The sequence below is a fragment of the Sminthopsis crassicaudata genome, chromosome 4, assembly GCF_048593235.1.
Source record: "Sminthopsis crassicaudata isolate SCR6 chromosome 4, ASM4859323v1, whole genome shotgun sequence".
NCBI lineage: Eukaryota > Metazoa > Chordata > Mammalia > Dasyuromorphia > Dasyuridae > Sminthopsis > Sminthopsis crassicaudata.
In genome coordinates, this window is record NC_133620.1 from 376,332,018 (window position 1) to 376,355,396 (window position 23,379).

A 23,379-nucleotide genomic window follows, 5' to 3' on the forward strand; every position below is an offset into this window, starting at 1 on the left:
CAGACCTCAGTGGGTAATTCCTCTAAGTAGCTATAGAATAACAAGAATTATAAACCTCTTAGATCCGTGCCTATGAGAATTGATTAAAGAAACTAGGGATGTTTAGTCTGAAGAAAATACAGGGGAGGGAGAATATGATAATTATCTTCAAATATTTGAAGGTCTGACATGTGAAGGGAATTAGAATTCTGCAGATTCCAAAAGGCACAATATACTGAAAAAAAGTCACGAGGAACCAAATTTCAAGTTTTAATGCCTTAATTTAGGGAGACAAAACTTCTTAATAATTATGGATATTAAAAATGATTATGTTGTTTTGGGAGGTGGTGGGATCCCTCTCAAATGGTATCCAAGTGACCTCTTGTCACAAATATTGAAGAGCAAATTCTTTTCCAGATATAGTTTGGACTAAATAACCCTTGGGATCTCTGCAAAGCCTGAAATCCTAGAATGCAGTCTTAAAAAGTATTGGGTTCCCTTTCTTTAAACTTCTTTAAGTAAAGGGTACATGACTACTCATTGGGATGTTGCAGAAAGTATTCTTATTTGATTGTGTATTGGATGAAATATCCTCAAAGCTTCTTTGATTCTATTGAAAAAAAGAATTCCAACCAATCTTACTATTTCTAATTTCTTCTTTTTCCAATTCATTGTGCACCAGCTACCTCTACATCCTTCCTAATATATATTTGTAATCATTATTCTCTTCAAAAACTTTCCATGGGTCCCAATTAACACACAGTGATATTCTTGAATTCCAGAATCATAGCATCTCAGACTCAAGGGTAATACAGTACAATCTTTTCCTAGATAAGAATTTCCTCTTTGGTATCCATGATAAAAAATTATATCATCCCCACTCGATGTCTAGTAATAAGGGACCAACCTATTACCTTCTGATGCAACCCAGTCTACATTTTTAACACCTCCAATTGTCAAGAAATTTTCCCTTACATCTGAATTTAAAACTGGTCTCAGATACTTGCTAGCTATGTTACCCTGGGCAAATCACTTAACCCTATTTCCCTCAGTGTTCTCATCAGTGAAATGAGCTGGAGAAGAAAATGGCAAACTGCTCCAGGATCTTTGCCAAGAAAACTCAAAGGAGTCACAAAGAGTCAGGCATAAGGGAACAACAATGGTTTATTAATCTCAACCAAGGAACCATCATATTTCCTCTTTTCTTTTGCATGTTTTGAACTCTGTTTCATACTCTTCTACTATAAGACTTCTTGTATTTATTGCATTTTATGTCAACAAACATTTATTAAGCTTTTATTACTACAGATCTCATAAGTATTTAGTCATGGATTCATAGACTTATAGGACTGGGAGGAACCTTAGAGACCATCTCTAATCCAATCCTTTAATTTGTCAGATGAGGAAACTGGAACTACAGAAACAGGAAGTAACTAGGTAAAGTTCAGGAAGTTCTAGAACCAGGGACAGAATCCAGGGCTCCTAACCTCTATGTCATTGTACTTTCCATATAATAATAGCTCACAGTTATATAGCTCTTTATGATTTTTAAAATAATTTCTGTCTAACCACCAAATGTTATTCCCATTTACAGATGAAGAAACTGAGGTTACACATGGTCACATCTCCAACTTAGTTAAGATTTAAATACATCTCTTGATGCTAAATCCAGAGTCTTTTGCTCCAATCTACACTATTATCTATCATTTGTCAAACACAACTATAATCTTTTGAGATACTATTCCTCTGGAACTGGACCACTAGCTTATAATCTGTTGCTGCATTAGAATATTGGGCTTTTTCTCTTTCTATAGTTTCCTGATAATGCCAATAGGATACAGATCAAAAATGGAGGACTGATAAGGACTTGATAAAAATAGAGTGCAAGTGATTGACTGACTAGCGAACTACTTACCCCGGACTTCAGTAGTGGGCTGCTTTGAGAGACCATGAAGTAGAAGTCCAGATACCAGAGGATAGATAACTATCTTTCTTATTCAGCACTCTTCATATCTCAACTCCAGAAGTCCCTTTATAACCCAAAGTTTTTGAGATCATTACTGGAAAATCACTGGAGTATTGTGGGGGAGGAGGGAAAGACAGGGTTGTTAGAAGTCAAGAGGATGAATCCTCCCTAGAATCCACCTTATCTACAGAGAGCCCTTAAAGTCAAAAAGATCCGCTATGGAAGCTACAATTAAATCATCCCCAGGAGACTATAATACATGCAGAGGGAAACTAATCAACTTGATTTGTTAAGGGAAGTGAATATTCCTTTATTGAATCTGTGGACTATCCCACTGATATTTCATTGATATGACTGAGAATATCTTCTGGTTCTCAGTACTTGCCAATCAATCATATTTCACTGAAGATTAACAATAGAATTTCAGTCTCCTGGGGATGATTTAATTGTAGCTTCCATAGTGGATCTATTTTAATCTATTCAGTCTGATGAATAGGGGCCACTTCTACTCTTTTTTGCTTTTTTGGAGGTTTCAAGAGAAATGTTAATTTGTAGAATTCTGGAGAACAGCTAAAGAAATATATTCTTTTTTTTTTCCAGAGGGGAATGATCTAAATGTTTTTTTTATTTTTAATTAATTTTATAAGTATAACTTTTTTTACAGTACATATGCAAGGGTAATTTTTTTTACATCATTATCCCTTGCACTCACTTCTGTTCCGAATTTTCCCCTCCTTCCCTCCATTCCCTCCCCTAGATGGCAGGTAGTCTTATACATGTTAAATATGTTATAGTATATCTTAAATACAATATATATGTATAGAACCGAACAGTTCTCTTGTTGCACAGGGAGAATTGGATTCAGAAGGTAAAAATAACAAAACACAAAAATGCAAACAGTTTACACTCATTTCCCAGTGTTCTTTCTCTGGATATAGCTGATTCTGTCCATTATTGATCAATTGGAACTGTATTAGATCTTCTCTTTGTTGAAGATATCCACTTCCATCAGAATATATCCTCATACAGTACTGCAGTTGAAGTGTATAATGATCTCCTGGCTCTGCTCATTTCACTCAGCATCAGTTAATGTAAGTCTCTCCAAGCCTCTCTGTATTCATCCTGCTAGTCATTTCTTACAGAACTATAATATTCTATAACATTCGTATATCATAATTTACCCAACCTTTCTCCAATTGATGGGCATCCATTCATTTTCCAGTTTCTAGCTACTACAAAAAGGGCTGCCACAAACATTTTGACACATACAGGTCCCTTTCCCTTCTTTAGTATTTGCTTGGGATATAAGCCCAATAGTAACACTGATGGTTCAAAGGGTATGCACAGTTTGATAACTTTTGGGGCATAATTCCAGATTGCTCTCCAGAATGGTTGGATTCGTTCACAACTCCACCAACAATGCATCAGTGTCCCAGTTTTCCCCCATCCCCTCCAACATTTATCATTATTTTTTCCTGTCATCTTAGCCAATCTGATAGGTGTGTAGTGGTATCTCAGAGTTGTCTTAATTTGTATTTTGGAGAAATATATTCATATAAATTTCTCCCAAAAAGTGCCTAATATCAGTCTTAGTTGTACTGGGTCAAAAGTATGTTATTTGCATGTGTTTTACCCATGAAAATCTAGAGAATTAGCCAGAAGCAACAATGGTGGGATCTTTCAATTACATGACTCAAATAAGGATAGGCTCACATAACCCAGGCTTCTAGAAAAATGAGAAGAGATTTTTTTTTGGTCAATGTCAAATTCCTGGAGATTTCCAGGATCTAGTCTTCTAGAGAAGGTGATATAGTGTCAGCTTCTTGTAAAGAAGAACACTAAGTATGTGGCCTAGAAACTGGAGGAGCAGGCAAGGACTAAGTCATGATACCAAGGAAGAAAATTCCAATATTGCCTTCTATTTCTACTGTAGTTATTTGAATAGCTTAAATCTTATTTGAAGGGCATCACAATTTCATCCCTCTGAGAAAGAATCTAAGCCCTTAATATGCTATATAAGATATATACGACATGTAAGTTACTGGAGAAGAATGTGGGTATCATTAGTTTGTGAGGAGTTATATCCTTTGCAAAACCAAGTTCAGCATTTGGTGCAATGGGTAGAGCAGTGGGTCTGGAATTTAGAAGACTTGATTTTGAATCTGCCCTCAGTATTTTCTAGCTTTTTAAGTTCTTATAATCTCATTTGTCTCAGGTTCCTTAACTGCAAAATGGAAATAATAGTACTTATTTTCCAAAGTTGTTGTAATGATAAATATATGGGGAGATAATATTTGTATAAAGTACCACTGCTTAGATCTTAGGCCAATCCCATTTGATCCTTATTTACTCAGATTGAATCTAAATAAAAATCATTTCTTCTTTAACCAGAAACTATTAGGATCTTCCCTTCCCAGATTTATTTATTTAGATTTTTTTTTAATTAGACGGCAGAGGAGCCTTTTTACCTCAATTGCTGCCTGATTTTAATCAGGGAATGGATGCAACATCAGTCAAACTGAGACCTGTTGAAGACTTTAGCTTAAAAAGGCAAATGTCTCCCATTTCATCCAGGGCCATCTCCAGTTCTTTTGACTGTATCTTGTCACTGGACCCAAATGACTCTGGAGGGGAAAATGTGGCAGATGACCTTACACAGCTCTCTCTTACTTAAATCAAATTCATTTGCATTTCATAGCATTACTTTCCTGATGTCATGGGACAAAGGACAAAACAGCAGCAACAATAGCACTAATATAATAATACATACCTTCCAAAGTTGTGATCAATTTATAAGGGGATAATATTTGTATAAAGTACCACTGCCTAATACCTAATAGATACTATATAAATGTTTATTCCCTCCCTATTTCTCCTTCTTTCCAAGGGGATTCCCTATCATTTAGATTATAGTATTAGGCTAGAAACCCAAATAGAAAATCAGAATCTTAGATTTCTTTTTCTTCAAGTGAAAATCCAGACCTTTACCATGGATGGTGCCCCAAGATTGTGGAACCTCTTCTCTTACCCAAGGAATTAGTGTCATGAGCTTTTCGGTGGTCTGATGAAATCTAAGATTTCCTTCCTAAGAATAACATTTCCAATCCCACCTAATGTGAATGCTTTCCCTCTGTTAATTATCTCCAATTTAGCCTAAATAAAAATAAAATATGTGCTACATATATAAGCATAAGTGTATATGTATATATATATATATGTGTGTATTATATATATTATCTATACATCTTACTTATATATCTATTATACATATAAACATCTTCCATATATATATATATGTATATATATAGATATATATACACACACATACATATATATATATATATATACATATATACACACACACACACACACACACACACATACATATATATATATATATATATATATAGTTGTCTCCCCCATAAATTGCCTTTTAAGAGCAGAGAATGTCTTTTACCTTTCTTTATATCTCCAGTGGTTAGTTTAGTACCTGGCATATAGGAGGTGCTTAATAGACACTTGCTGATTCACTGACAAAATACTTCAAATAAAATACATAGGTTGGCAAGGAAGTAAATTATACTGAAATACAGATATAATTTTTTGCCTAGAAAACCACCCAACACTTCACAGACCCTAGATTAAGAACCCTTACTTTGTATTACCTAATTTAGTGATCTTATCAAAGTCTATGGGTTTGATTCTTATCTCTACATAGATGATTCCCAGATCTACATAGTCACTCCTTGTCTCTCTCCTGAGCTTGTCTCATACCAACTACCTTTTGAACATCTAACTGGATGTCCTATAAGCATTTAAACTCAACATGTCTGAAACAGAACATCACTGCCTTAAATTCTACTTACATACTGCCAGATAGAGCTAGGGAAAATCAGAACATTATGCTGACTGGATCCACTACAAATTTATGTTATGTCATCTCAATGGGCCCTCACTGTCTCAAAGCAACCCTTTTATACCTTCCTAAATGACTCAGTGTCCCAGTTTCAACAGCTTCTCTTCCAAACCTTTTTATCCTTCTTCAAACTTTATAGTTTCCCTTCTCCCCACCCTCTCATGTAAGATCCTTGCTTCAGATTTCACTGAAAAAAATTGAACCATCAGCCAAGAGCTTCCTCTTCTCCCTTCTCCTCAAATAATATTATCCAAATGTCTTATGTCACTCTTAATTTTCACCCTCTCTCTGTTTCTCTCTGTCTTTGCGTGTGTACCTTTCTCTCTCCCTCCCCCTGTTTTTCTATCTCTCTATCTCTTTTTGTCTCTTTGTCTCTCTATATATATCTCTGGCCACTCTTCTTGCCAAAACAAATCCCTCTACATATGTTGATCCTATCTTATTCTGTCTTCCCCACTTTTTCCCTCTATTTCCCCACTATTATTCCTACTTTTTCATTTTTCTTCAACCTTTCCCTATCTATTGCATGTTACTTTGCTGTCTAAAAGAATGCCTATTTCTCTCCCTGTCTTCAAAAAAAATTCCACTTGATACATCAGCCCTTGTCATTGATTGCCTCATATGTATCTTATTTTTTTTCTGACTAAACTCTTTGAGAAAGTCTTCTTCAATAGGTATTTCCACTTGCTTTCTTCTTGCTATTTTTAGCTCTTCAGTCTGACTTCAATCCTGATCTGACTCCCCTTCAAAATTATTATTGAAAGTTTTAATGACTTTTCTTTTCTTTTTTTTTTCTTTTTTTTTATTTTTGTATTCATTTTTCCAAATTACCCCCCCTCCCTCCCCCCGATGACAGGCAATCCCATACATTTTACATGTGTTACAATATAGTCTAGGTACAATACATGTGTGTGAATACCATTTTCTTGTTGCACAATAAACATTAGAATCAGAAGGTACATGCAACCTGGGCAGACAGATATTAGTGCTAACAATTTACATTCACTTCCCAGTGTTTCTTCTCTGGGTGTAGCTACCTCTGTCCATCATTGATCAACTGGAAGTGAGTTGGATCTTCTTTATGTTGAAGATTTCCACTTCCATCAGAATACATCTTCATACAGTATTGTTGTTGAAGTGTACAGTGATCTTCTGGTTTTGCTCATTTCACTCAGCATCAGTTGATTTAAGTCTCTCCAGGCCTCTCTGTATTCCTCCTGCTGGTCATTTCTTACAGAGCAATAATATTCCATAACCTTCATATACCACAATTTACCCAACCATTCTCCAACTGATGGACATCCATTCATCTTCCAGTTTCTAGCCACAACAAAAAGAGCTGCCACAAACATTTTGGCACATATATGACTCTTTCCACTCTTTAGTATTTCTTTGGGATATAATCCCAGTAGTAGCGTTGCTGGGTCAAAGGGTATGCACAGTTTGATAACTTTTTGGGCATAATTCCAGATTGCTCTCCAGAATGGCTGGATTCTTTCGCAACTCCACCAGCAATGTATTAGTGTCCCAATTTCCCCACATCCCCTCCAACATTTATCATTATTTGTTCCTGTCATCTTAGCCAATCTGACAGGTGTGTAGTGGTATCTCAGAGTGGTCTTAATTTGCATTTCTCTGATCAGTAGTGATTTGGAACACTCTTTCATGTGAGTGGATATAGTTTCAATTTCTCCCTCTGAGAATTGTCTGTTCATATCCTTTGACTATTTATCAATTGGAGAATGGTTCGGTTTCTTATAAATTATGGTCAGTTCTCTATATATTTTGGAAATGAGACCTTTGTCAGAACCTTTGTTTTTAAAAATATTTTCCCAATTTGTTACTTCCCTTCTAATCTTGTTTGCATTAGTATTATTTGTACAGAAACTTTTTAGTTTGATGTAATCAAAATCTTCTATTTTGTGATCAATAATGATCTCTAGTTCTCCTCTGGTCATAAATTCCTTCCTCCTCCACAAGTCTGAGAGGTAGATTATCCTCTGTTCCTCTAATCTATTTATTATCTCCCTCTTTATGCCTAAATCATGGATCCATTTTGATCTTATCTTGGTATATGGTGTTAAGTGTGGATCCATATCTAATTTCTGCCATACTAATTTCCAGTTTTCCCAACAGTTTTTTCCGAATATTGAATTTTTGTCCCTAATGTTGGTATCTTTGGGTTTGTCAAAGATTAGATTGCTATAGATGTACCCTTTTTTGTCCTTTGTATCTAATCTGTTCCACTGATCTACTGGTCTATTTCTTAGCCAATACCAAATGGTTTTGGTGACTGCTGCTATATAATATAGCTTTAGATCAGGTACACTTAGACCACCTTCCTCTGAGTTTTTTTTCATTAGTTCCCTTGCAATTCTCGACCTTTTATTCTTCCATATGAATTTTGTTGTTATTTTTTCTAGGTCATTGAAATAGTTTCTTGGGAGTCTGATTGGTATAGCACTAAATAAATAGATTAGTTTGGGGAGTATTGTCTTAATGACTTTTCTTATCCTCATCCTTTGACACTGTTAATCACTTTCTTCTCCTTAATATTCTCTTTTGCATGTTCTTTTATCTCACTCCTCTTTTACACTTCTCCTTTTATCTTCCTGACCCTTTTCTTTAAGGCTTCTTTACTATACTTTCATGCTCTTCCTATGACTATTCCGATAAGTTCTCTCTTGAGTCTTTTTTTTTCTTTCTATACTATTTCACTTGATGACCTCATCTTTGCCTATGAATCCAATTATCATTGCTATGTTGATAATTTTAAAATCTACTTATCCAACTCTTAACACTCAACTGACTTCTAGTCTTACATCTCTCACGGCCTATTGGATATCTCAAACTGGATATATGATAGATATTTTAAATTCAACAAATCTAAAGCTTAACTCATGAACTTAAATCCTAAATCCTCCCTTCTTTGTAATTTCCCTATTACCATTGAGAGTACCAGCTAAATGTTATTCTTTAATGGGTCCATTAAATACAAGGGAATGAATATACATTTGTAACCACATGTAGTCTTTCCCCACAAAACTATAAGGTATGTGAGAGTAGATACTGTGTTTTAACTAATTTTTGCATCTCTTCCAACACTGGCCCTGGACAAAAGAGATCAGGCTATTTGGATGAGACATTAATGAATTCCACTTGCAGCTCCAAAGATCTCTTAACTCAGAGGCAGGAGAGGGGAATACAGGTAAAATTCAAGTGCAATGGGTCAAATGGATATGGGGGAAATACAGATGATGAAAGGCCGTGAAGCCTATAGTAGTTTCAGAAAGTTACCCAAGGATGCACAGGCAGTATATTCTTAGAGCCCCATGTTCTAAGTAAATTGAATATTTTAAATGATGGAAAAACTGAAAGCTCCTGGAAGATATCAAAAAACAATTGCCATCCAAGTATGTTTTTTTTTTAGTTGACCACAAATTTAGAGCAATAGTTAAGTTGCCTTGTCCCACTCTGGCTATTTATGTTAGCAGTCAGCTTTGGTCTGGAGAGATGTAATTTGTGACTCTTTTACTTCAAGCTCTGACTCTTTCCTAGAAGTCTATGTGTGAGTCTAAGCTGCACATATTCCCCAACCATATGTGAAATAATAATATAATATAATATAACTTATATTATATAATAATATATTTTTTCCCTGAGTTACCATGTCATAATGGGGATTCCCTTGGAAGCATCCCTCTTAGGTTTATAAAGATGAAACTGCATTATATTTCTTACTCAATAATTTCCCAAAGTAGATTGGAAAGAAGACAGTAATAACTTTTTCACATGTGATACTTGAGAAAAAGGCAGAGAGGCACTTTGTGCTCAGCCACAGAAAACTGTGACTCAATATGAGCCTTCCATAAATCGCAAAGAAAGCTCAAAACAAAGCTGTGACAAGAATCACCTTGAAATTTTTCTTTTCATGCATCAGTTTCAAGGGGTTATACATGTATAGGGGCATGGGATGCTCCCCTATCAGGTTTTAGGACAAAAATATAAAAAAGAAAGAAGAGTTATGATCAGAAATATAGTTGAAACATAAAGATAATGAAAAAGACAAAAAAAGTTAGAACACAGTGATGCAAATACATGGATAATGCCAGAGCTATATACTCCATGTGATGGGGGAAAACAGAAGATGAAAGGGAGGGAGAGAGAGAAAAATACAAAGACACACATGCAGAGATAGGGAGAGAGAAGGAGAGAGACAGAGAGACAGAGAATCAGGCAGGCAGACAAGCAGAGACAGAAATAGGGAGACAGAGAAGGAACAGAAGGAAGAAATGCAGGGCAAGAGTCAAGGGTGCTATAATCTCCTCACATCCTTTATTTGACCATTGAAATTAGTCACCAGTACTGGTACAGAAGTCAGAAAAACAACTTTAGAGTTGAATTTACATCTTCCTCCATAGTAGGGGTAGTGTGGAATGACAAAGAAAAGAGGAGTGGAAACTGAGAATAGTCAGTTATGAGTGCTACTGGTATGAGTACAGGGCAGAGAAATCTAAGTTTTCCAATAGTTGGTCACATGATCAGAAATTCTTATTTCTAGCCACACAATTTTCTATTTCAGCAGTTTCATGAGAGAATGTACTTTTCTAATGAATATGAACATTGTCTAGAATTTAGCCACATAGACAAAAGTTCAGGGAGTTTGACCAGTTCATATGGGTGACTACAGATCCTTAAGATCTCAGGTGATCTCCATTCTGGAGTCAGGGGTACATATTGGAAATCTGAAACCTAGGTATGGTCACTAATGGGTGGGACCAGTGGTAGGTGAGACCTGCATGAAGTCAGCAATCAGTTGGACCAGGCCAAGATGAAATCAGTAATAAAAACTAAGGATGGGCAGGGCTGGCTGGTCCTCCCTGCTGGAGGATAGTTCTCTTAATGGCTTTCATGATCTCTTTGTTGCGGAGGCTATAGATTATAGGGTTGACCAATGGTGTGAGCACAGAGTAGACAACAGCCAAGGTCCGGTCAAGTGTCAGTGAATAGCTCTTTTTCAATCGTACATACATAAAGATGATGCTACCAAAAAAAATTAGAACCACTATGAGGTGGGAAGCACAGGTAGAGAAAGCTTTTTTCCGCCCTGATGCTGTCTTGATCTTCAGCACAGCCCCAATGATTCGTCCATAAGATGCCATGATAAAAAGGAAGGTGATAATGATAATAAAGCTATTGATGGCAAAATCCACCACCACATTGGTGGATGTGTCCTTGCAAGCCAGGCTCAGCAGGGGTGGAAAGTCACAGAAGATATGCTGTATCTCATTGTAGCCACAGAATGGGAGCCTGGAGACCAGGATAACTTCAGAGATGGGACATAGGAAGCCACAAGTCCAACAACTTGCAGCCATCTTGGCACAGAGTGCTGGAGTCATGATTGCTGGGTAGTGAAGGGGTCTGCAGATAGCCAAGTATCTGTCATAGGCCATGGCTGTGAGGAGATAGCACTCAGAGGCCCCAAGGGAATGGAAGAAGTAGGTCTGCAAGAGGCAACCTGCAAAGGAAATGGTCTTTGTCTCACTAAGTAAGTTGGCCAGCATCTTGGGGATTGTAGTGGCTGTATACCATAACTCCAAAAAGGAAAGGACACTGACAAAGTGATACATGGGGGTGTGAAGCGCAGAATCAAGTCGAATGACCAGGAAAATGAGCAAATTGCCAAAAATAGTAAAGAGGTAGGCAACCAACAACAAAGTAAAGAGCCAAATCTGGATGTCATCTACATTGGGGAAACCAAGGAGAACAAATTCAGTCACTGTTGTATGGTTATATTGTTCCATGAAGAGCTAGGTTCCTGTAATGAAAAGAATCAATGAGAAGATTTTGAGTTGACAGTGCTAAGAAAACACCATTTTCTGGAAAGTCTTCTGTGACTTTCCTTCACTCTATTACCAAAATGCTCTCTGGCTTTCTCCAGTTCACACCTGATAAGCCTAGTAATCTTATCTCTATTAAAGGAATAAAATCCAAGTTCCCACCTTAAATTAATTCCTTCTGTGTTTAATTAATTCTTTTTTTGACATTACAGATATATATCATTCTTGCTTCATGTTTACCCTAATTTTCCATGCAGCTTGAATCCAATGAATAGAAAATAAAAAGGAAAGGGAAGAAAGAAAGAGAGAGAGAGAGGAAGAAAGAAAGAAAGAAGGAAAGAAAGAAAGAAGGAAAGAAAGAAAGAAAGAAAGAAAGAAAGAAAAGAAAGAAAGAAAGAAAGAAAGAAAGAAAGAAAGAAAGAAAGAAAGAAAGAAAGAGAGAGAGAAAGAAAGAGAGAGAGAAAGAAAGAAAGAAGAGAAAGAAAGAAAGAAAGAGAGAGAAAGAAAGAGAGAAAGAAAGAGAGAAAGAAAGAAAGAAAGAAAGAAAGAAAGAAAGAAAGAAAGAAAGAAAGAAAGAAAGAAAGAAAGAAAGAAAGAAAGAAAGAAAGAAAGAAGAAAGAAAGAAAGAAGAAAGAAAAGAAAGAAAGAAAGAAAGAAAGAAAGGAGGGGAGAAAGGAGGGGAGAGAGAGAGAGAAAGAAAAAGAAAGAAAGAAAGAAAGAAAGAAAGGAGGGGAGAGAGAGAGAGAAAGAAAGAAAGAAAGAAAGAAAGAAAGAAAGAAAGAAAGAAAGAAAGAAAGAAAGAAAGAAAGAAAGAAAGAAGAAAGAAAGAAAGAAAGAAAGAAAGAAAGAAAGAAAGAAAGAAGAAAGAAAGAAAGAAAGAAAGAGAAAGAAAGAAAGAAAGAAAGGAAGAAGGAAGGAAGGAAGGAAGGAAGGAAGGAAGGAAGGAAGGAAGGAAGAAAGAAAGAAAGAAAGAAAGAAAGAAAGAAAGAAAGAAAGAAAGAAAGAAGAAAGAAAGAAAGAAAGAAAGAAAGAAAGAAAGAAAGAAAGAAAGAAAGAAAGAAAGAAAGAAAGGAAGGAAGGAAGGAAGGAAGAAGTAGAGGCATACAGCTTAGCTAAGATGAGGCATATAAGAAGATAGATATATAAATTGACAGACTTTTTGTGCCCTTAGGTAACTTGGATTGTTGAAAGTGCTGCACAATTTGCTCTTTTCCAGTTCAATACGGAACCTAGTTCAGTTGATATCTTTCCACATTGCTTCACTAACATAGATGAACTAGTAGACTAACTCAATATCTATCTAGTTACATTTCATAACATACCATTTGATTTTACATTTAAAATTGCATTTTCTTTTATCAATTTTTTGGTGGGTAGGGAAGCAGACAATAGTCAAAATGGAAACTTAAAAAAAGAAAAAAAAGGAAAAAAAGTCTCATAGTCTGATGGATTCGAAACTGAATTCTACCAAACTTTTAAATAATAGTTAATTCTACTATCACCAGGTGGGATTTATACCAGGAATGTATTCCTGGTTAAATATTAGGAAAACTATCAGTATAATTGACCATATTAGTAAAGAAATCAAAACAAATGATTCTATCCATAGATGAAGAAAAAGTGCAATATCCATTCTTATTAAAAAGCCTTAGAGAGCATAGAATTAAATGTATTTTTTAAAAATTGATGAATAGTATCTATCTAAAAATCACTAAGTGTTGTGTGTAATGGAGATAAGCTAGAAGCCTTTCTAATAAGATCAAGCATGAAGAAAGGACATCATTTTCATGACCATGCCTAAATATTGTAGTAAAAATGCAAACTACAGCAATAAGAGAAAAAAAAAGAAATTGAAAATAATTGGAATAGCTAAAGAGAAAACAAAACCATCACTCTTTGCAAGTGACCTGATGATACTCTTGAACAATCCTAGAAAATCAACTAAGAAGTTACTCAACCTAGTTAACAACTTTAGCAAGTTTGCAATTAAAATAAATCATCAGCATTAGCATATATTGCCAACAAAGTCCATCAGCAAGGGATAGAAAGAAATGCCATTTAAAATAATTGTAAACATTGCAAAACACTCATATCTACTTATCAAGACAAATCCAGGAGCTTCATGAACCCAATTACAAAACACTTTTTGTACAATCAGATCTAAATAATTAAAAATAAGAATTTCTCTTGGTTAGGCTGAACCAATATGATAAAATTAAAATTCTACCTAATTAGCTTAATTATTCAGTGCCATACCAGCCAAACTACCAAAAAATTATTTAGCTATTAAAAACAATAACAAAATTCATTTGGAAGAACAAATGATCAAAAATATCATGGGAACAACACATGTAAAGAAAAGTTATTTAGTTATAACAGACCTCAGACTGTATTACAAAAAATTAATCATGAAAACAATCTGATTATGGTTAAGAAATAAGAGAGTGAAACAGTGGAATAAATTAAGTACACAATACGATTATTTAGTATTTGATAAATCTAATGACACAAACTTTTGGGAAAAGAACTCATTGTCGGACAAAAAACTGCTGGGAAAACTGGGAAAACAATATGGCAGAAACTCAGTATAGAACAAAATTTTACAGTATATATCAAGATAAAGTCAAAATACATACATGATTCAGATATGAAGGGTGATACTTTGGTCGAATTAAGGGTTCATAGAAAGTTTGCCTGTCAGAGATATGGATAAGAGAAGAATTTAGTACCAAACAAGAGATACAGAGTGTTACAAGATGCAAAAAAAAAAAAAAAATACTTTTTAATATATTAAAATTAAAAGGATTTACATTAAAAAAAAAAAAAAACTAATGCCACCAAGATTAGAATGAAAACAGAAAGCAAGGGAAGAGGGGATTTTACAAGTGTCTCTGATAAAGGCCTCCTTCTTAAATATTTCAAGAACTAAGTCAGTTTTATAAGAATATAAGTAAGTAATTTCTCAATTGACAAATAGTTTGAAGGATATGAATAGCAGTTTTCAGAAAAAAAAACTAAAAACATCTCTAGTCATATGAAAAAAATGTTTCAAATCACTTTTGATTAGAAAAATGCAAATTAAAAGTACTCTGAGATACTTTCTTCTACCCATCACCCTAACTAATAGGACAAAAAAAAAAAAAAAAAAAAGGAAATGACAAATGTTTTAAAGGATGTAGGAAAATTGGAAAATTGGAACACGATACACTTTTGGCAAAGTTGTAAGCTAATACAACTGTTCTGGGGTACAATTTGAAACTGTGCCCAAAGGGTAATAAAACTGTGCATAATTTTGACTCAGTGGTAATATTAAATCTGTGTCCCAAAAATATCAAATAAAAAGGTAAATACTTATTTGTACAAAAATATTCATAGTAGCTCTTTCTGTGGTAGCAAAGAATTGGAAATTGAGGAGGATGTTCATCAATTGAGAGATGTCTGAACACGTAATATATGGCTGTAATATTATTTTATTATAAGAAATAATGAGCAGGATAATTTTAGAAAAACCTAAAAAGTCTTACATAAACTGAGGCAAAGTGAAGTGAATCAGAACCAGAAAGCTATATATAGTAACACTAATACTATATCATGATCAATTGTGAATGATTTAGCTTTTTTCAGCAATACAATAATCCAAGACAGTTCTGAAGAACTTAATTGTGAAAAAAAATGTTATCAATCTACAGAGAAAGTCCATAAACTTGGATGGAGGAAAAAAAAAACTTACACCTTTATTTTCCTTCACTTCTGATTGAATTTAGTATTTCCTTCAATTATGAATGTACATTACTTACAGTCTACTGAAATGTGAAGTAACCCTTTTAGGATCACACAGCTAGTACTGTCATAGGAAAACTTTGTACTTATAAACTTAAAATTTAAATGCAACCAAATATTAAAGAACATATTGCAACAATTTATATGAGAGTCAAATCAAATCCTTTTTACATCTATGCATAGAGGAACATTTTTAACCAAACAAGGGCTAGAGATAGCCCCAAAAGGTAAAATAGTTTCAATTATATGAAATTAAAAGACTTTTCACATGAATAAAATCAAAGTAACTACAATAAGAAAGGGAAATAAACACTGTATAAAAGTAATGAATAGGATTAGCCCCAGAAGAAGAGACAAGATGAGGTGACTTCCTCCCTTTTTGACAGAGGTGATAGATTATGAATACAAAATATCACACAGATGGTCAACTTTTATCATTTGTTACAATGTATGGCTAATTGTACAGGGAAGGGAGGATAGGTGTATTTAAAAATAAAGATGAGATGTTAAAAATACCTATAAATTACCATTTAAAATATAATTTAAGAAACAACAATAGTTGGAGCCATCCAAAGTGGAATAGGCCTCTTGGGTGGCAGATTTACAGGGAGCTATCTAGTGCAGATAAAGGAAGAGTTGAATTCAAATCTAGTCTGAGATATGGTTAGCTGTGTAACCATAGCCAAGTCTCATAAATTTGTTTGCCTTGGTTTTCTTAATTGTAAAATGGAAATAATAATTGCACTGATTTTCCAAGGTGGTGAGGATCAAATGAAATAATATTTGTAAAATTTTTGCCATCATGCATGGAACGATCTATTGTTACTTAATAATACTTAAATGCTTTTTCCACTTTTCTTTGCCCTCTCTCCTTTCTCCCCCTCCCTCCTTTCCTCTCTTCCTTCCTTCCTTCCTTCCTTCCTTCCTTCCTTCCTTCCTTCCTTCCTTCCTTCCTTCCTTCCTTCCTTCCTTCCTTCCTACTTTCCTTCATGCCTTTTTGCCTTCCTGCCTGCCTTACTTCTTTCTTTCCTTCCTTCTTACTTGCCAACCTGCCTTTTTTCTCACCCACTGCCACTCTCCAAGAAGAATGGATGATTGCCAGTCCAATTTTAGAGGAAAATTCTAGTTCAAGAATAGATCAGACCACATAACTTCTGAGAATCCTTCTAAGTCTGATAATCTACAGTGGTTGTTATCATCATCCTTTATCAGGGAGCACCTAAAATCAATATTATCAATTTACATGGAAATTTTCTTTGTTTCCTGCTCAGTTAATCCTTGGAAAACAAACTCATTCCATGATTAAAGCCATATTTTGCTGTCTATATAGGTACTACATTGGAATTTTATACCATACAAGTTTAGAATATCCCACCTAGAGTAAGGAAGTACTGAGTTCAAATTCAGCATCAAACGCTTAATATTTATATGAACCTGAGCAAGTCACAACCTCTGTTTGCCTCTGCTCTTTCAACTATAAAATGAAAATAACATTTACCTTCCAGGATTGTTGTGAGAGTAACATGGAATATTTATTTAGTGCTTATATAAACATTAAAGTGTTATAAAAATGTTGCTTATTAGCTTTAAATGAAGAGCATGGGCTGTTTCCCCTGATTTCACAACTTCCTCAAGAGACCATGAAATCAATCATCTCAGTGTAATGTTGGCTTATCTGCCAAAATACTCATTTGTCTAAGAAATTTTTTTTTTATTGCTCTCATAGCTGAATTGTGGTTAAAATAGTTTACATCCAAAATGTTGATATTAATGTCTCTTTGATGACCCCAGCTAACTAAATTAAACCTGGAAAATATTAAAGTGATTTGGACACATTTGATGCTTCAGACCAGTAGTTTACAAATAGAATGGAGGTGAGCACCTGAAGTGTTTGTCTCCTCCTCAGAGATCAATGTCTCTGCCATATACCTGTATAACAGAGACCTGGAGCTGTTGGCCCGACTAATTTTCCAAATGCTTGAGGGAAGAAATAAGATTTTGAAATTGATAGAACTGTCAAGTCAGCTATGATATATGGATGGAATAAAGGGAAGTAAAGAGAAAACTTCCGTAATTTTGCTTATGTTGTCATGCACTTCTAACTCTACTCATACCCTTCAACACAGCCAAACTGGTCTACCAACTGCATTGAACATTCCCCTAGCTATGCCTTTGCTGTGTTATTAATAATAATAACAACTAATATTTAGGTAGTGCTCTGTAAGATGTGCAAAGCATTATATTATTTCAGCCATCCTCTTAATAATATCTTGTGAGATAGATGCTACTAATATACCATTTGACAATTAAGTCTGAAGGGAAATTAAATGATTCATCCAAGATCTTAAAGCCAGCAAGGATCTGAGGCAGAATTTGATCTAACTTCCTATTATTGGGATAGAGGAATGAATACAAATGTATTCCTATTATAATTGAATAAGTTCAATATTCTTATCCCTGACAGAAATGTCCCTTTATTCATCCTCTACTTTGTTGAATTCTACATATACCTCAATCTCCATCTTCTCTGAAAAGCCTCCTTTTCCTTTTCCAGGCCACTTAGATCTCCTTATCCTCTAAACTCCTAAAGCTTTCATTTGGCAATAATACTTAATTTTGTTGGTTAATTCAGAACTTCAAAGGCAAGAATGCAGTCTTAAGCTCTTCGCATTTCCTGTCTCTCCTTGAACAGCCTAGTACATGTTAATTTAATGTATACCCAATGACAATTAAGCAGGGTTTAAGTGTCCTTTTACATCTTGTTACCCTGAAAGGAGAGATAGGAAGGTTAAAGGTGAGAGGGAGAAGTTAACACAAAGAATTACTCATAATGTTAATTTGGGAAAGGACTTTGGTAACTATCCAATCAATAAACAATACTTGGAAAAGAACCCACTTTAAACCATATCCAAGTGATTAGCCTACCTTTGCGTGTAGAACTTTAACTGTTTTTTTAAGCATAGATTTCTTATCACAGTAGAGGAAGGACACTTCATACCTATAATACAAAAAAAGCAGTGAAGGAAAGAATCAAGCATTTTTGTAGAATCTACTATATGCTACTTACTGTCCTAAATGTTTTTTTTAAATAAAATTTTAATAAATATGTCACTTGATCCTCACAACTACTCTGGAAGGTAGATTATTTTATTATTATTTTTCCATTGAAGGAAAATTAGGCAAAGAAGTTAAATGACTTGTCCAGTGTCATGGAATGATTTGTGAGTTACATTACATACTAGTGGTTCATGTTAGACAAGAGTGGGTATTCTGTATGTCATGAAAAGATAATTCCACTCTTTCCTCTTCCCTTTCTTTAGCTCTTACTTGATACTGACACTCTAGTTATAGGATGAGAGCATAGAACTTGGATCCCATTAGTTATCTAGACCAACTCCATTACTTTGCAGATGAAGAGAAAGAAAATCAGAATGATGAAGTGACTGATCACTTCTGATCACATAGGTAGTAAATTATAGAGTCAGGATTGAAATTCAGATCCTTTAAATCCAAATAAAGATCCCTTTTCACATTTCAAGCTACTTTTTCTAGGTATTCTGCTATGTTTCTATGTTCTGTTGTGACAATTAGTTTAATTCCATCAAAGTTACAAAGAGGCAAATACCATGGTTATAAGTAACTGGTCACCACTGTCAATGGGTGAAGGAGAATAAAAACTATGCATGAGTCATAAAATCAGCACTGATATCATCTTATATCTAGCTTTACTTCTTACCCTAGCTTAAGACCAAAATAACAAACTCTCTAATATGTTCACAAATACTTGCTGATTTATATTTTTAATCCAACATTCCATGAATTTTCAAGTTCAACTTTCACTAAATAGAACCCATTGACATTCATTCTAAACCAAATCTTCCTCTCAATTATCCATGTCTGTTCCATGGTACCATTATTTTTTCTCTGCCACAGTAATAGCAGCTTGTATTTCTAAGTGAGATAGATAATATACCTATTCCTATTTAAAGGTGGGAAAACTAAGTCTTGGAGAGGAAAACTGATTTGCCCAGTATCACACAGTTCAAGAAATGTGTCTTTATGATTTGAGGCTCTATGGGTTTTTCATTCAATACCCTTCATTTTTAATTCTTCCTTTCCTTCACTTATCATAAGCATATGTTAATAATAATAATAATAATAATAAATAATAATAATAATAATAATAAAGATGACCAAATGGATGGCTTGGTTTAGCATCCAGTTTCCAACTCACTCTCTATCAACCATGATATATAGTATCAAACTTGACCTTATTTGCAAGCAAAATAGGGGATCTACTATGGGAAGAACAATGATCTGTGTATCAGACAAACTTAAACAAAGCCTCTTCTACTAGTTACCATGGTGACTTTTGTTAAATCTCCTAACCTCTCTGAAAAGTAATTGCATCCTCTGTAAAATGGGAGGAGAGTTATACTAGAATGTATATAAGATCTCTACATCTAACATGAAATGATTTTGACCTTAATAAAACTAGACATCAACAAATTCTTTCCCACGTTACTGATGTGGAATGTGGGACCCAGAGAAAAGAAAATTGCCCATAGTTACAATGTGAATCTACAAGTTATTGGTAGAGCCTGACTCTCATTCATTCTGACTCCCATTTTCACTATACTGCTACTATCTCTCCTATTCCTCTTTCAAAGTTTTATCTGAGGCTGGTCCTCCAAAGAGTTCTCAACTAAATGCAATTGTTCTCTAGCCAATTCTTTCTATTTTTTAAACTATGCTATAATCTGCTTTCTGATTCCCAGTCTTGCCTCTTGAACATCTTCTCTATATTTCCTGCTTCCTGCTCTTTGCTTTGTTTTCTGCTTTCTGTCCTCCAATCCTGCATCCTTACTTTTTCAGGATTATTCTGAGATACAGAACCCACATACTAACCCATGTGCCATTATTCATCTTTGCATTGTCTCATGTTGCTTGTACATTCTGCATCTAGGCTCTGGCTAAAAACCTTTTCCCTTCTCCAATTCAAATAAACTACTGATAAAAATCCTCTGAGTCTAATTTGACTCCCTTGGGTCACATAGGGATACACAAACACAAGAGAAAACCCTAGGGAATGAGTGTAAAAATAGAGTAGAGACAAGGCTCTCCAGAGCTTGGTAAGCATCATTTCCAAGAAGGGAATTTTGGAATCATAGACCACCTTTCCTCTGTTGAGTCTAGTGCATTGGTTCTCTCCCCATATCCACCTCTACCTTTAGTCCCACCCCCATTGAAACTTCACCACTTTCACCTTTCTGGCTTCACCCTCCTGTCTCCAACACATTTTTTCTCTCTATTTCATGGTTCTCACCAATTATTTTCTCTTAAACGTAATGTTCTAGCTAAGCATACATGTTTCATGGGACTCTCCTTTTCCAAATATCACTCACACTATTGAGTCCTCCATGTGCTATCCTTGCTCCCAAATAAAGGCCTTCAAGCAAGCCATTCTCCTTTCCTTCTCATCCCAACCAAGATTGCACCTTTCTCCTTCCTTATCCTATTTCATGATGCTCTCCCTAAGACATCTTTATTAGACTCACCCTCCTATCTCTAATCCTCTTTCTTATTCCCCACTTTACCATCCTCTTGATGTCTCTTCCCCAACTCACATCTAAATTTCTGTCTATCTGTTTTGTTAACTTAGTTTATGCCTTGAGGATGTGTGTGTCATAGGGATTATGAGAATTATGGTAGCTTAATAAGAGTAATTAGTATCTATGTAGTGCTAAAAATTTTGCAAAGTGTTTTGCAAATATCTCATTTTAGCTTCACAATTCTAAGACTTAGATGTCATAATTATTCCCATTTTGCAAATGAAGAAATTAAGACAAAGAGAAGTTAAGTTACTTTGTCAAAGTCACTTGGTAAAAGACTAAAAAATATTTGAGACTTGATTTGAACTCAAGGTCCAAAACTCTATCCATCATGGCACTCAGCCATCCCAAGGGTAAGTACAAAATGTGTTCCTTTCTTTGGGATAGGTCTGTGCCTAATGTAGATAGGGATAATGAAGATACCTAAAAATGAAAGAAGTAAAACAATTTCAATCTGACAATTTCTCACCATATGCATAAAATGAAATTTTCCTACCACCATCATTTCATTAGTTCTTCTCATTGCCACTCTAGATGTCTCAAAGTACTGCATTGAGTCATCTCATCCCTGAATCTTTTTCTATTGCATCAAACAACAATAGTAGGGCCAAGAAAGTGGGACACTGCTTTCTTAGTCATTGGTGCCCAATACATATACATAACATGACAACTCATTTAAAAGAGACCTAAGCAAACAAGCCCTGGAGAACATGAAATGTCTCCCTCTGTTTTTATAGTCTCTCCTCTATTAAGTGGCCATGAAGGCCTCATAAAATGGTGAGGGTCTATAATCCAGTTGAGTTATTACAAGAGGCCACATAGGCAATATGTCATATATGTTACATGTTCTAAGGAGAATGAATAGAAAAGGAAAACTTTATAGAGGAGTTAGTCCTTGATCTGAATATTAAGGAAAGCATAGAAGTTGATTTTTAGAGAATTGTTGAGATTTTTCATTATGGAGGACTTGGAATGTTGGACCACACTTGTCATTTTATTGATATGGGAGAATTGCCTATAAAAACCTTCCTCTACCAATAAATTCAGTACCTGTTCTTCCATATATAGTCTCAGAGTTGTCTGGGCACTGAGAGGCTAAATTAATTCAAAGCCACATGTCTAACAAGCAAGATTTGACCTCAAGACTCTGTAAACACTGAGAGCAGTTTTCTAGACTTTGTGCTCTACCAGAGTGCCTCAAGGAAGTATAAGATTTTGATAAGCAGAGAGACTGATCTAGGGTTTTTCAGATGAGGAAATCAAAGTATAAAAGAAAAGACTGATCATTAAGGGGACAAAGAAGAGAAAGACTTTTTTTGTTGGACTGCAAACTGCAAATGGTTCTGCAAATGCAGAACTAATTTAATGTTTGATGTATTCATGTTTTCACCCCTGTGGGAACCCCCTTCAAAATAGATCACAATTCTCCTACCCTCCTCTCACTGGAGGTAGGTAGATGGCATAGTAAATAGTTCACTGTGCTTAGAGTCCAGGAAGACATGAGTTCAAATCTAGCCTCAGACACTTAGTAATTGCAATCCTAAGAAAATCATTTAATATCCCTCTGCCTCAGTAAAGTGTGGTAATGATAGAATCTGCTTTCCAGAGTGATTGAGAGGTTCAAATGGTATTATAATATTTATAAAGCTCTTAGTAGAATGTCTGGAACATAGTTGATGTTAATGCTTATTTCCTTCCTTTTCCCCTCCTTTCTTCTTTCCTTCCTTCTTTTTCTCCTTCCTTCTTTCCATACTTTCTCATTCTGTGTGATTTGTATTCTTATTTTCCCCAAAATTCCTGTTTTGGAAGTCTATTTGATTCACTGGAATACTTCCTGTGGTGTCTTATTCAGTCCTTAAGATAACTCTGTGAGACAAGTAGTACAACTATTATTCCATTTTATACATAGAGAGACTGAGGTTCAAAGATTGCAAGGTCACAAAGACATAGAATGTCAAAAGGGTAGCTTTCGTGACTCCTAAATCCAGCACTAATTTTTTAGAAAGCAAAATGCTACTTACTGCATTAGACTTTAGAAATATCATTCTCTTCCCTCCTTCCTTCAAAATCTTCAGCCCAAAGGTGCATGCCCATTTAATTTTATATTACATAGCAGATTCTTGTATAGCTATAAATTTTACTAAAGCATGTTTAAACTTCTTCCCAAGTGCAATATGTATTGAGAACAATTTTTAAGTGGAGTCATATATAATTGCTTTAAATACCAAACTGTAGAGTTTGTACTTCATTTTACAAGCACCAAAGAGTTGGTAGAAGTTATTAAAC

General features: G+C 34.9%; 2 protein-coding genes across 8 annotated transcripts in view; both read right to left on the minus strand.

Annotated features, from left to right (window-relative positions):
- Positions 1 to 23,379, minus strand: part of LOC141539447 (olfactory receptor 6N1) — a 248,797-nt gene that overhangs the window by 22,935 nt on the left and 202,483 nt on the right. The window lies entirely within an intron of this gene.
- Positions 9,567 to 18,478, minus strand: LOC141541386 (olfactory receptor 6N2). The gene is made up of 3 exons (XM_074265525.1): positions 18,407 to 18,478; positions 14,338 to 14,395; positions 9,567 to 11,679 (listed from the first exon to the last, which is right to left on the minus strand). Exon 3 carries the CDS (start codon positions 11,663 to 11,665, stop codon positions 10,712 to 10,714), a length of 954 nt encoding a protein of 317 aa, XP_074121626.1. The 5' UTR covers positions 11,666 to 11,679; positions 14,338 to 14,395; positions 18,407 to 18,478; the 3' UTR covers positions 9,567 to 10,711.